At 35.9% G+C, this 13,277-nt stretch overlaps 1 protein-coding gene across 4 annotated transcripts in view; it reads right to left on the bottom strand.

Moving 5' to 3' along the window:
* Positions 1–13,277, bottom strand: part of Ranbp17 (RAN binding protein 17) — a 278,012-nt gene that overhangs the window by 251,946 nt on the left and 12,789 nt on the right. For 3 of the 4 annotated variants that reach the window (XM_047555336.1, XM_047555337.1, XM_047555338.1), the window contains exons 4-7: positions 11,229–11,395; positions 8,164–8,229; positions 3,581–3,685; positions 1,549–1,714 (exon numbers count right to left, since the gene is read on the bottom strand). In XM_047555336.1, coding sequence (XP_047411292.1) covers positions 1,549–1,714; positions 3,581–3,685; positions 8,164–8,229; positions 11,229–11,395 — 504 coding nt within the window. The remainder of the gene's footprint in view (positions 1–1,548; positions 1,715–3,580; positions 3,686–8,163; positions 8,230–11,228; positions 11,396–13,277) is intronic. The other variant, XM_047555339.1, reaches the window with a different exon arrangement.

The raw sequence follows: 13,277 nt of genomic DNA, 5'->3' as shown, positions 1-13,277 counted from the left end.
TCGTCTCTCTACTATTTAGAAGCTAACTTTTACTCTTCACCTTGTCTGTTTCTAAATAATTCTCCCACCCTTTTTTTTTTTAATTAAACTTTGAGATAATCATAGATTCATATTCAATGGCAAAAATCAGTACAGACTGACCTCAAATTTTACTCAGTTTCTCATAACACCACCACCAGAGAACTCAGCTTGATTTAATTAATCAATCTACTAGATTTCCCAGTTTTACATGTACAAATGTGTGTGCACAGGATATATTCAGTCTGTGTGCTTTTTTATTATGTATGTTGGTTCATGAATCCATCGCCAAGTCAAGATTGAGAACATTAAATCCCTTTTTGTTGTTTGATCTCTGATTTCATACTACAAGTTCTCACAAAATCCATGGTGCTTGTTATGGCTTGGATCTGCAACATTCCCCAAAAGGCTCATGTACTCGAAGGCTTGGTCCCCAAGGCAGAGATGTCTAGAGGTGAGACTTTCAAGAAATGATTGGATCCGGAAGACTCTAACCTCATTAATACAACTGATGGACTAATAATTTGAATGGATTACTGGAAGTTGGGACCAAGTTACAGAAAGTAAGTCACTGGGGGTGTGCCCTACAAGGATTTATCTAGTCCCAGTCCCCTTCCTTCTTTTCTGTGTGTGTGTGTCTGTCTGTCTGTCTTCCCCTCCCACCTTCTCAGCTACTAAAAGGTGAGCAGCTTTTCTCCACCACGCCCTTCTGCCATTGATGTTTCTGCCTTGGGGCCAGGTGACCATGAACTGAAACCCCTCCAAATTGTTTATATCAGGTATTTTTGTCACAGTGACAAAAAACTGACTAACACAGTGTTCCTCACCTATATTAGGTATTCCTGATTCTCATATATTCTGATATATTCTCTAGTTTAATTTCTTCAGGAAAAAAAGCTTGGTCTTATGAAGCAAGGGGGCAGTGGAGATAAGGAAGAGAGAGGGAAAGGCAGTCACCTAACTGCACAGGTGGTAGAGAAGAGACTATTCAGAATAGAGCCTTTTAAGCAAGTCCTTCAAGCCTCATTCCCTGCCTGACTTTAGGGGTACCCTAAGTACCATCTTTTTTCTGGGATTTGGGGGAAAAATTATCTTGTTATTCTTGGTATACCTTCTGTAAGAAAGTAAGTTGCAACTCTGCTCTACCAAGTCACTTACTCTAATTTATTGTCTTTATTACTCTGGAAAATATGTTGACATCTCCTACCTATTATTAGATCCTTTTCCATTCTATTTATGTGAAAGTTTCCAAACAGAGCTCTTGATTTTTTCTTTTTCCTCCCAAACCTGCTTTCCATCTAGCCCTAGAGCTTTCTTTTCTTTTTTTCCAAATTCAAAATATGGCAATTACTATCATACAACCTTTTGATACTGGGTATCATCAGTAACTATTCTGGATAGCAAATTCCTTTAAGTAGCAAAACTCTTTTCCGATCACCAAGCACGAAACAAAGATGACACTAGCCAGGGCAAATATATTGCCTCCTTCTGCACCATTACACTGACCACCCCTCATGCTCTTAATCTTACTTGTTCTCCATGTTGTTGGAATCTGGACTGTACAAAGATCATCTGCAGACTCATCTGCTGAACTGCCAATGAAGTCAAAGTTTAGGCAGTTAAGGACCAGTTTCAAGACCTGCATCACCAGATTCTGCTGAAATTGATCTTGAAGATTTAAAGGTTTGGCCAATACCTGAAAAAAATTTTCAAAATAAAATACTATGAGCCAAGCACGGTGGTGCATGCCTGTAATCCCAGTGGCTCAGGAGGCTGAGGCAGGAGGGTCACCAAATTCAAAGCCAGCCTCGGTAACTTAACAAGGCCCTCAGTAATTCAGTGAGACCCTGTATCTAAATAAATGCAAAAAAGGGCTGGGGCTATGGTTCAGTGGTTGAAAGCCCCTGGGTTCAATCTCCTGTATCAAAAAACAAACAAACAAACAAACAAACAACAACAAAAAAAACCCACCATAATATGAAACACATCAATAAATTTTAACTTCATGAATTTAATTCTTCAATGCCAAATGAAAATTATTTTTAAAAAAGAGTTAATAGAGTTATTCCAAATATTAGGGGAAAAAAGTAAAATCACTATCCACAAATTTCTACAATGATAGACTATGTTCAAATTTAATTTTGTGAAATAAGAATGAAGACATTTATACCTGAAGCTATAACTGCAGGTTGTCCTCTAAAATTATAAGGCAGTACTAAGATAAATACTCTCCATAGTGCAACTGTATAAATGTATACAGAATTATTAACTTAAAGGTGGCTTTGAACAAGCCAAAGATTAAATGTTATTCAAGAAACACTGGACTAACTTCAATTATAACAGAGACACACCAATTTAACAAGGGCTGTCAGAACTCTGAGCGTGGGAGGACACAAGCTTCTGGAGAGCCATTCTGACCCCAAAACAACATCCACTCTGACACACCAATATAGACTACACCTTCTAGAGACACCTCATGAAATATCTGCAGAAGAAATGAAGCGAAGTTTGAAATTCTCCAAGAATAATACAAAAAAAAAAAGTAAAGTGAGCAGGTAGATAGAGATGAAACAAGATTAGGCACAAGTTGTTACTATTTAACTGATCCATGTGTTCCTGAGCAGCAATTATGTCTACTTTTATATAAGCTACATTTTGCATCTACCTACTTTTGCATATATTTCTTCTTATTAAAGAAAAGGTCTTTTAGTCTGATCTAGTAGGGCAGTTATCATGTTATTGTTAGGATGAACATTCCCTAATCCAAAAATCTGAAATCCAAAAGGTCCTGTAATATGAAACTTTTGAAGCACCTACATGACACTCAAAAATATTTGCATTTTTGTGAATTTCAGATTTTGGATTTTTGGATTGGTGTTGCTTAATCAATAAAGTCTATGCAAAAATTCCAAATCTGAAACATTTCTGATTCTAAGTTTTTAGGGTAAGGAGTACTTAACTGGTACCACAGAACTGACATAAAGAGAACTAGTTCTAAGTGGAACATACTTTAGGAAGTGCTGTACTACCCTAACTAACAGGTTGAGTGGCACGACAGATTCACCGTGTTAATAAAGAGAACTTAAGGCAGTTATGAATCATGCTATCACTAATGTTCAGTAGGGCACTAAGTAACAAATGGGGAATTCCTATTTCCCTAGGAAATTGTTAGAGTCAGTTATCTTAGCTAACCTAGGAATAAATTTTGGTACTTAATGAATCAGGAAAACTGCACTGTCATTTCATTTTTCATCTACATCCCATCAAAACATGGGCAGGTAGAGAGAGAAATTAAGACTCAATTTAGTTTCTTCAGTTAAGAATATACAGGAGAAAGACAAACTACTACCTAAAGACAAGTTACTAAATTCCCTTTAGATTTTATTTCATATACCCAGGGAGTAAAAGCCAATTTTTTGGAACCTCTTAGAGATTTGTACAAATTTACTTCCTTCTTTTAAAGGCAGAACTAGGGGAAGAGGGAATCCACTTGAAATTCTTTTGAAACTGTTAAAATTTCCTAAGTACTCTCACTAGGAAATTGAATTACTAAATAACTTACCTCTTTTAGAAGAGAACATGCTAGTACTAATATGTCTTTGAGAGAAGTGTCACGAAACGAGGTAGCTATTTTCCTGTGTTTTGCTGAAGGTCTAGAATAATCAACCTAAAAAAATGAAGAAAAGTTAGTTTAACCAGACCTATTCATCTCAAAACCAAAAAACAGCAAAAATGTACTCAGTGAGTAAAAGTATGAAAATCGTGACTAAAGAATCATAAAGTAGAGAACTAAAAGAACTTTTCAGAATCTACCACGATAGGGACTGAGATTGTGGTTCAGTGGTAGAGTGCAATGTCTAGGAGGTGTGAGGCACTGGGTTCTAGTTTCAGCACTGCATACAAATAAATAATAATAATAATAAAAAGGCTAATCAACAACTAATAAAAATATTTTTTAAAAATCTACCAGGATAAATGATTTGTTTTACTAAGAAGTTGGTTTCTGGACTGTTTTCATTCAGTGCTCTTCTGACAAATCACACTGATCTAGAAATTAAAAGGCAGAGCTGATCACACTGTCAGAGGCAACAAAAATACTGACTGCAAAACACCAGACGCCAAGACCATCAGTTCCTGAACCAGGCACTGCATTTCACATCACACAAACAACTTCCCAGTCTCCCAGATGCCATCTGCAACAAGAGAAGTCTCTGAACTCATCGTCAAACCCTAGCACTTTGTAGATCAGTCACTGAATGAGAACAGAAACATTCTTTTGTATGAAAGTGGTATCTTTGTATATATCATATTTGTCATTGGTTCATGTTACTGGTGTTTTGAATAGCATGTCACTGGTATTCTGAAAACTACTAAAAGCAGATACTATAAACAAGAAATCTAACTTATAATGTAAGCAATAACAGTCCCTCTGAATACTTTGTTAGCTGGTGGCATATAATTTTTAGGACTAAATTTACTAGGATTAGGTCTTGAGTTTCCGACCTAAAATATAGTATGTCCAAACTATATTACTGATACTAGAAATATTTCCATTTATTTGCAGGGAAAAGCAAACTAAGTTGAGGTCTAATGCCCAAATGATTATTAGCATCAAGGTCTAGAGTTGCTATAGCATTATTATTTATTCCTTTTGCTATGTGGATAAAGTACATAATCCATTTTTCTTGCTAATGTTTACAGATTTAGAAAAAGCAGCTAAAAATTGATTATCTGATACTTCCTAAGCTCCTACATATGTTTTAGCCTAGACTTAAATGCAACATTTACTTATAAAACATGAAACATCTGAAGTGATTACAGAAAGTAGTTACTGGAATCCATATCCAATATGTAAGATTTGAATTACATTTTCAGTGTTCCTCCCTTGAACCTCAAAATCCCGCCTACAATGCTTCTCTCAATAGATTTTTTTAAAAATCTCTTTAATACAAATAAGAGCGTGTGGCATTATAATTTCAATTTACAAACTACTCTTCACATACTTTATCTTCAAAACTAACCTCTGGGATACATATTATTCTTTTTCTTACCACATGAGAAAATTAAGAGTTTGTAGCATACTCTCTTAGCCTAATCTCTCAATGATCACCCCACGCCCACAGCATGCAGAGAGGAAACAAAGGTTTGCTCGGGGCCTCTGTACACTGGAAGCCACGTTAACAGGTTATCTGTTCTTCACAAGATCCACGTAAGGAGTTGCCATTCTCCACTTTCAATTCAAGAGAATGATATGCAAATTTAAAGAAGTGAAGACGTTTGTACAAAGGAGTTGGCAATGGAGCTAAACTACAAATCCATGCCTTATCCAGCATCTTCTTCAAGGCGTGGTGCTTGTTTTATCTGGGCTACTTACTCACTGAGGTACTGAAAGCCTGAGGTGTGGCATGCACATCCACTTCCCACTGCGCACCTCTGCCTCCACCAGGCAGGTGCAGGACACTTACTTCCTGAGGTTTTTTTTTTTTACTAAATACACTAGAGAAGCCACGGCCTTGACTTCTCAACGAAGTAGGATAACTTATATCCTTTTTAACGTTTAGGAAAACTTGAGTCTGGGTCCTTTTTTAAAAAATACACCCTGTTACTGACACTGAATGAATTTACAAGGCACACATCTGACAACTATTAACACTGGATTTTTCTTATGTAATGCGAATCACCCCCAGAATGTCCTCTAGAGATGCTTAATAAATGTTACTTGAAACTCAAAATTACATAAAATTAGGCCAACTAAAATATCTCCACAGAAGCCATATTCTTCCATAATATGAAGCCAAAATCACACTTCAGACCTTGGAGTTTTCCTTCAAAGGTACTTGGTTCTATGCAAGATAAGCCTGGGACATCCTGTGCCAGAAGGAATAAAAGCATTCAAAGAATGATGAAGAAATGCCCACTGGACACAAAATTCAGCCTGAAAGGTCTCTTATGGCCAAATTTTGGGGAAACTTGAACATCAAAATAATATGCATATATCCTATTAAATAAAATTAGAAACCAGGTATCTTTATTGCTGAAAACAAATCAGTAAAAATGTTCAGTCTGATGAGTAACAGGATATTTTTGATGTCTTAAAGTACCTCTCCATAAAAAAAATTTTTTAATTCCAATTGGGGAAATAATAAATCTACAATACAAGAGCATGGCAGAGACCATATTAAGAGATCAATGTGAGTGGGGTCCAGGGGCCGATGCCTATAATCCCAGCTACTTGGGGGGCTGAGACAGGAGGATTGCAGTCTGAGGTATGAGCAACTTAGCAAGAACCAAAACTGAGATTGGGATATACAGTTCAGTGGTGGAGTGCTTCCCTAATGTGCAAGACCCTGGGTTCAATACCCAGCACCTTATATGAGAGAGAGAGATCAAAGTAAACCTCCTTAGTAATGTGACAGATCAAGTCATGCACTTCCTGGCAGGAGGAATGAGAAGGCCACAGGATCAGTTCTGTAACACTCCTGACAAAGACATGATTTGAATCTAATGATGAGGAAACATCAAACCATCTCAAAATGAGACCTTTTACAGAAAGGTCAAGGTCATAAAAATTAAAGAATGGCTGAGACTTTTTCCAGATTGAAGGTGACTAACAGAACATGAGAAAGAAATACGATGCATGATAAAGTACATTTTGGGGATAACTGGTGAAACTTGAATAGGCTACGAGAATTAGAAAACAGTAACATGTCAGTGTTGACCTGTTTAAATTTTAATGGTGGTATCATGATAATCCAGAAAATACACTGAAGTATTCCCTGGGGGTGGGGGATCATGTCCGAAACTCAGCATCAAAAGGTCAAGAAAACTTCTTTGAACTAAGAACTTTTCTCTAAGTTTTTTTTTTTTTTTTTTTTTTAAAGAAAGATACTTGGTTGATCTCTGAACTATACTTTTATTAGAACTCCACATTATCTAGTCTTACTCCAGTAACACTAAACACAACCCTCATTTCCAGAGCAGCCTATATTCCTACCTTTGCTGGAGTAGGTAATCAATGAAATTGCAAGTTTTATGATTAGCAAAATGTATAAAACTGGATGACTAGGTACACAGTGTTATTATATTTTTCTTTTCACTTCTATGAGGTTAAACTTTCATATTAAAACTATGAAACATCCCTGCCAACGTGATATTATTACTAGTGATGAAGGAAGAGAGCAAAGAAGGGGAGGGAGAAGGGAAGAGAGATACAGACAGACATACAGCAAAGATATCTTCACATTTCTGGGGTGGAGAAGTCAGGAAGATGATAGCCATGGTAAACTGAGAAATCATTTTAAATTTTAGAAATTCTTCCTTTAAGTCTAGAAAAAATATTCCAATTCTGATTTAACTCAATTATAAAAATAAAGATTTTACATTTTTCAAAATACATATGGCTATAGCGACTCCAAAGGGAGTTGGCAAGTGGCCCTGCAGATGCAAGTTCTCCTTGCACACATACACATACCACACATACACACAGACCAAAAGAGGAAGACAGTTTCTAAATTTAAACTCCATAACCCCCTTTATTATAAAATTATCCCATGAAGAATTCAATTTCTGCTTTTGTCCTGTTTTGAAGCACACTTAAGCACAAAAATGAATGGGAACAGGTGACGATGTACTCAGCTGCTGAGCTCACAAAAATCACTGTTGAGGGGAGGTGGAGCTTCCTTGTAAGGGTGAAAATTCCAGGTAGAAAGTGGCAAACTACCAAGAGGTCTGTTTGGGAATGTGTTCTGCTGTGTGTTCACTGCTGAAAATCATTCACCAAACCACTTGTCTGGTATTTGTAAATGAGTAAAGGTTTATTTCTCTTATGCATATAATCGATTTCTTACAGTTATGCATTACTATAGATGCAGAGGATAAAAGGCTAATTCTCCAAGTGCTCACAGAGCAAGGACCATGTCTAACTCTTTGCTCTCTGTAGTACATTCTACTATTGCTGACATTTTCAATAACAAGTATTCTGCTACTTAATTATCCCACCAAAAACAATGGACATACAGAAAAAGATTTTGCTTAGTCAGAGTTTTATGCCACAAAAAGATGACTCTATATTTTGCCACAAATAAAGGCAGCAAAGAAAGAGCAGTACTTAAGCAAACTATGTTCCCGTTAGATGGAAAGGCTTACCAGGTTCATTTCCTGAGTCAATTCAGAAAGGATTATTACTCCTATTATGCAGTGCTCCACAGTACCCTTTGGAAAAAATAACCAAGTTTAGCCTACGTGGAGACATGTGATTGGTTCTTACTGTGTAAACCAGGTAATAGTTACAAAATATTAAATATCAAAACATCACACTTACTTAATAATATATATAAAAATATGTAGAAAAGTCGCTGACTTCTAGAAATATAAGGATTTCAAGCTCATTTTTTGAAAGATAAATTTGAGTACACAGAATTTAAAGGGAAAATGCTCACCAACCTTAGAACTACATTATAGTTTACAAAATGTTTCTGGCACCTGGGACTTATCATGAACTAAGAGTTTCAAAATATGAGTTTAGTCTAGAATTTCTTATAAGTCTACAAATAACACTGACAAAAAAATGATTTTTAGCTCTATAAATTTACTTGACATGTACTATGACAGCTGTATTCAATAAATAATAAAAAGCTTAGGAATTCATTCAAATCACTTAATACAATATCAGATAAAATCAGACACTTTTAATATTATTTAGTAGTATACATGTATGGATTCATTATGTCTACAACAAAGGCATATATATAAAGCACCCAATATAAAGGGTAAATGTATGAATATCAATATGGTATACAGTTTCATAGCCTCTATACTGTTACTAATATAATTGAGTTCCAAATCATCTCAAAACTTCCTTCATATCAAAACTCAGATTTTATATGAATATTAACAAATTACCCTACTGCAAAATCACAGTGGAAATATGAAAATAAGTGTAACTTTGAATTACAGTGCAATCATACAAAAACATTAACAGATGATACACTTTTCAAATATTATTGTTACAGTTGGTCATCTCTTCTAACACTCACAGAATTCCATTAATAATGCTCACTAGATGTAATTAAATTCAAATTACCTCAGAACAACAACAAAATGAGCAAAAGAAACATCCCTGAGTTCTTCCAGGCACTCAGCAGAGTCAGGGTGCCTGATTGAGTCCCTGATTTCCTATTCCCTAAGGCATCCCTCTCTATGTAGAGTCAATAAGTGTTTCTCAAAACGTGGCGTCCTTGCCAACTGCTGGTCCATGAACCCACTGGCCACTGGCAAATTCAACTCTAATGTGAAAATGGCTTGGCACTGATCTAAAACAAAATAAAGAGCATGTACCAGAACAGAACTCAGCTAAGTTAATAAGGATACTGTTCAGTTAAGCTGGCTTAATTTATTTATTTTGATGAGTTTTTCTTGATGAAGGAAGCACAAAATTCATTTACAACCTGACGTAAACTCCTATTGCAGAGCAGCAATTCAAACAGCTCTGCCCTAGATGACAATCTCTTGGATCTGTATGTAGAAAGGAGGCACATATATATGCTGGGAGCAGAGCATGGTAGCAACAGGGCTGCTACACAGGAGAAAGAGGGTGCCCCAGATGGTCAGGACATCAAAGTTCTAACAGACCTATTATTTTCAGAACAAAATTCACACAAGATGCTAATACCCAAATGAACCTTGTGGTACTATTTTAGAGCACTAAACCAATAAATTGTCTTTCTCATGACTCAAGGCTAGATCAAGTCATATACCCAGAAAACAAGTGCTAAATATTCTTTTATGGTATTATAATAAACTTTCAAGATAAAACACTTTGTTTCTTCTTGTCTCCCCAAACTGACAAAGGTATATGCTAAAGCCCAACTTAAAGTTGAACTTACCAGCCACTGAAGAGGGAGTCTGAGAAATGCTAGTCAACAAAAATGACTTCATTTCATGTAGTTTTCAACTTAGGTTTTATTGTAAAAGAACTCCAGGTATATTTTTGTCTACTGTAATGATTCTTACCAGTCTTAGTAAATGACAAGAGGATACTACTCTACTAGCTAAAATTACAAACCCAAGTCTGAAGTGAGAAGCTCATCTCTCTCGGAATAAAACCTCCTCCTGTGCAGTGCTTGCTGCTCTCCACAGGGCTAAGAATGTACTTAACTCCTGTCACATTTCAGATGATCAAACACTTGTTCACGGGGTCTTAACAACATGAATGAAAGAGGAGCTACGCAGGTCAGTATTTCACAGTCTGAGTTTGCAGTACTGCACTATGATGGGGTTACAACTTAGCAAGGGCTGACTTTTAAAGTTTACTGCATGAAAAGGAAAATCTCAGAAAGTCAAAACTACCCTAATCACTAAAACACCAGTGGTGAACCATCCCTCCATTAAAATTGCCGAATATTCCTCGAGAACTGTAACATCACTCACTGTCTCTTCGATGGGCACCAGCTAAGGTAATTGTCCTTCAGCTGAGAATATGTTTGTATGAAAAAAGCATTTTTTAAAAAAATATCTGAATCATCTTAAGAAAGAGGCATAGGGAACCAAGAGCAGATTCAGGACTCCCACAGTATCCTGGGACATGTAATCACTGCAGGTTCTCTTGCTGTTTTTCCTTTTCCCAATCCAAAAATCTGAATTTATGTAAGTTAAGCATGAATGTATGCTATGACTTTAATAACTTAGGTTTAAAATAGTCTTCAGAAAATGATGAGTCAATGTGGTACAGTATAAAATTAAAAAAAAATGGTCAGAAAACTTGTTGAAGTGCTAGCTATACGCTTTACTAAGTCACTGTGACCTTATAAAAGCATTTAACCTTTCTAAGCCCTAGTTTTCTCATTTAGAAAATGAAACCCATTTCCCACCGTTAGAATGAGAATTAAGATTAGACCATATATTAGATCCTACATGAAAACCATTATATACATGGTTTGTATATATGCAGTACATATTCATGTCATAAATGAAAGAACATACATTTTTGAAATTAGAAAACATGTTTATTTGTGTTCTTCTGCTCTGGAAGTTATGTAAGTATGAACTGAATTGACAAAAAACAACAAAGAATGCAAGTATAAGTAATATATATTAGTTAATATGGTGTAGGGCTGGTAGCCAAATCAAACCATACAGCTCTAAGAAAAGAAGTATTCTAAACCAAAAAAGGTAAGTAATGATGTTGGAATAAGGTAATAATGCCTTCTTACCTGAAGAAACTTCTTCACATCAGCAATAATTTCTCTGAAGACAAACTGGTCTTTCTGAACCTCAAACCACCCCAACTTAGTGATTTTAGCAATGACTTGAATAAGAGCTTGGATGACAAAGGGAGCCAGCTTAGGTTGTGATGCCACATAATTCAGAATGTAGTTTCCTACAAAGAAAATATTCTATGATCATTTGGACTTTTTGAGAAACAAAATGGGAATCGCATGAAGAGAAAGAGGCAAAGACACGCTTTTCCACAGAGAGCTCTTTCCTTCCCTCAAAATGCATCCTCATTTATCTTCCATAAAGCTTATTTCAAAGAAGCAAATCTGTTCCACTGCATGTTAAACTGCTAAGGCTTATCAGGGGATAATCGGAGCACAAACGAACATGAGTTTTGTTTCCAAATGATTTCATCTACAAAAAAAAAAAATGCTAAGTAAATGCAGAAAACTATAACCAGGTCAAATGGACCAAAATCTCCGCAAAATGCACATGCCTGATGTATCTACTACCCACCTCAGAGCAGCCACACCCTGCCTCACCTGGTGGTATGATTTTCCATCCTACATCGGATAATCTCCCTTCCGTCACTTCACAGTCATGAGCGAGCTGCAAATCTCAGAAAGCGTTGCACAAACTCTAATCTTTTCAAGTCAAAGTTCCACACTGTCTGTACTGGTCAGGTATTTCTCAACCATTTAAAATGTAAAATTCTACAACACTGTTATTAGATTTCTTTTCTCTATGTGTCCTTAACAAAGTTTTTGAATTGTGTTGCCATAATCTCATTTTTCTCATGATCCTTGAGGTTATTATGTAACACTGTATCATGAATCACTTTAAAACACAGGTCCATACAAAGACTTGTATGTACTTGTTCAAGGAATTATTTATGATGGCCAAAAAGGAACAACAACAAATGTTCATCAACTAGTGAAGTAACAAAATGTGGGCTACATGAGAATATTACTCTACAAAGGAAATTGGAATGAAACATTGATACATGCTACAACATGACTAAAACTCAAAACATTCTGCTGGATGAAAACGCCAAATGCAAAAGAGGATATAATGTATGATTTTATTCATAGACAATGTCCACAAAAAGTTAATCTATGGAGGAAGAAAGCACATCACGAGTTCGTGGTACAAAGCAAGTGACTGAAAATGAGTATGAGGGTGATGAAATAGTCTAACCAAATTGTGATAATGTTCAGACAACTGTAAACTGACTAAAAGTCACTAACTGTACACTTAAAATAAGGCAACTTTGTGGTACATTATACCTAAATAAAGCTATATGAAAGGAAGGGAGAAAGGAGGAAGGAAGGATTGGTTGCTTTCATTTGAACAGAAGGTAGAAAGGACAGCGTTCCAGTCTAGGGAAAGAACATTAAAAAAAGGGCACCAAGGCAGAAATAAGCTGGCCAGGGGGAAGACCTCCAGAAAAATTAACAGGTCACCAAAGAGGCTACAAGGCTGCCTCAACAAGAATGGGTCTTCAATAACAAAATCAGGAACCTTCAGATGGTGCTTCACTGATAACCATAAGCCATTGTTAATTATACTAATAAAGGTCAAAAATAGTGTAAGAGACACAGAGGATACGGCAATTGAGTTCTTCTTGGTTGGAAACTATGAGATATATAAAGAGGTACTGTATAATGAAGGACTAAAGATTTTGAAGCTGGCATGATAAAAGTAATTTGACTGCTCAGGCTTCTTCACATTTTCTACTTTAACTCACATGTCAATTATTATACTGACACATGTTTATTATCATATCATATCATGATCAATCTTCTAATCTACTTGTAGAAATAAGAGTGACAAATCAAAATAAAGAAATTAATAAAGGAAACCCATCATTTCTTCTTGTGTTGAAATTGTCCTGTTTGTTTTTTTCCAAATTTCATTCCTACTTTTTTACAAGTTCACAGATACTCTTAAATTTATGATGAAGAAACATGCCAATAACCCATCGTAAGTTGAAAGTATATGGTAAGTTGAAAATTCATCATATACACATAACCTACTAAATATCA

Source organism: Sciurus carolinensis, chromosome 6, assembly GCF_902686445.1.
Source record: "Sciurus carolinensis chromosome 6, mSciCar1.2, whole genome shotgun sequence".
Lineage (NCBI taxonomy): Eukaryota > Metazoa > Chordata > Mammalia > Rodentia > Sciuridae > Sciurus > Sciurus carolinensis.
This window is presented reverse-complemented; position numbering and strand designations above follow the sequence as displayed.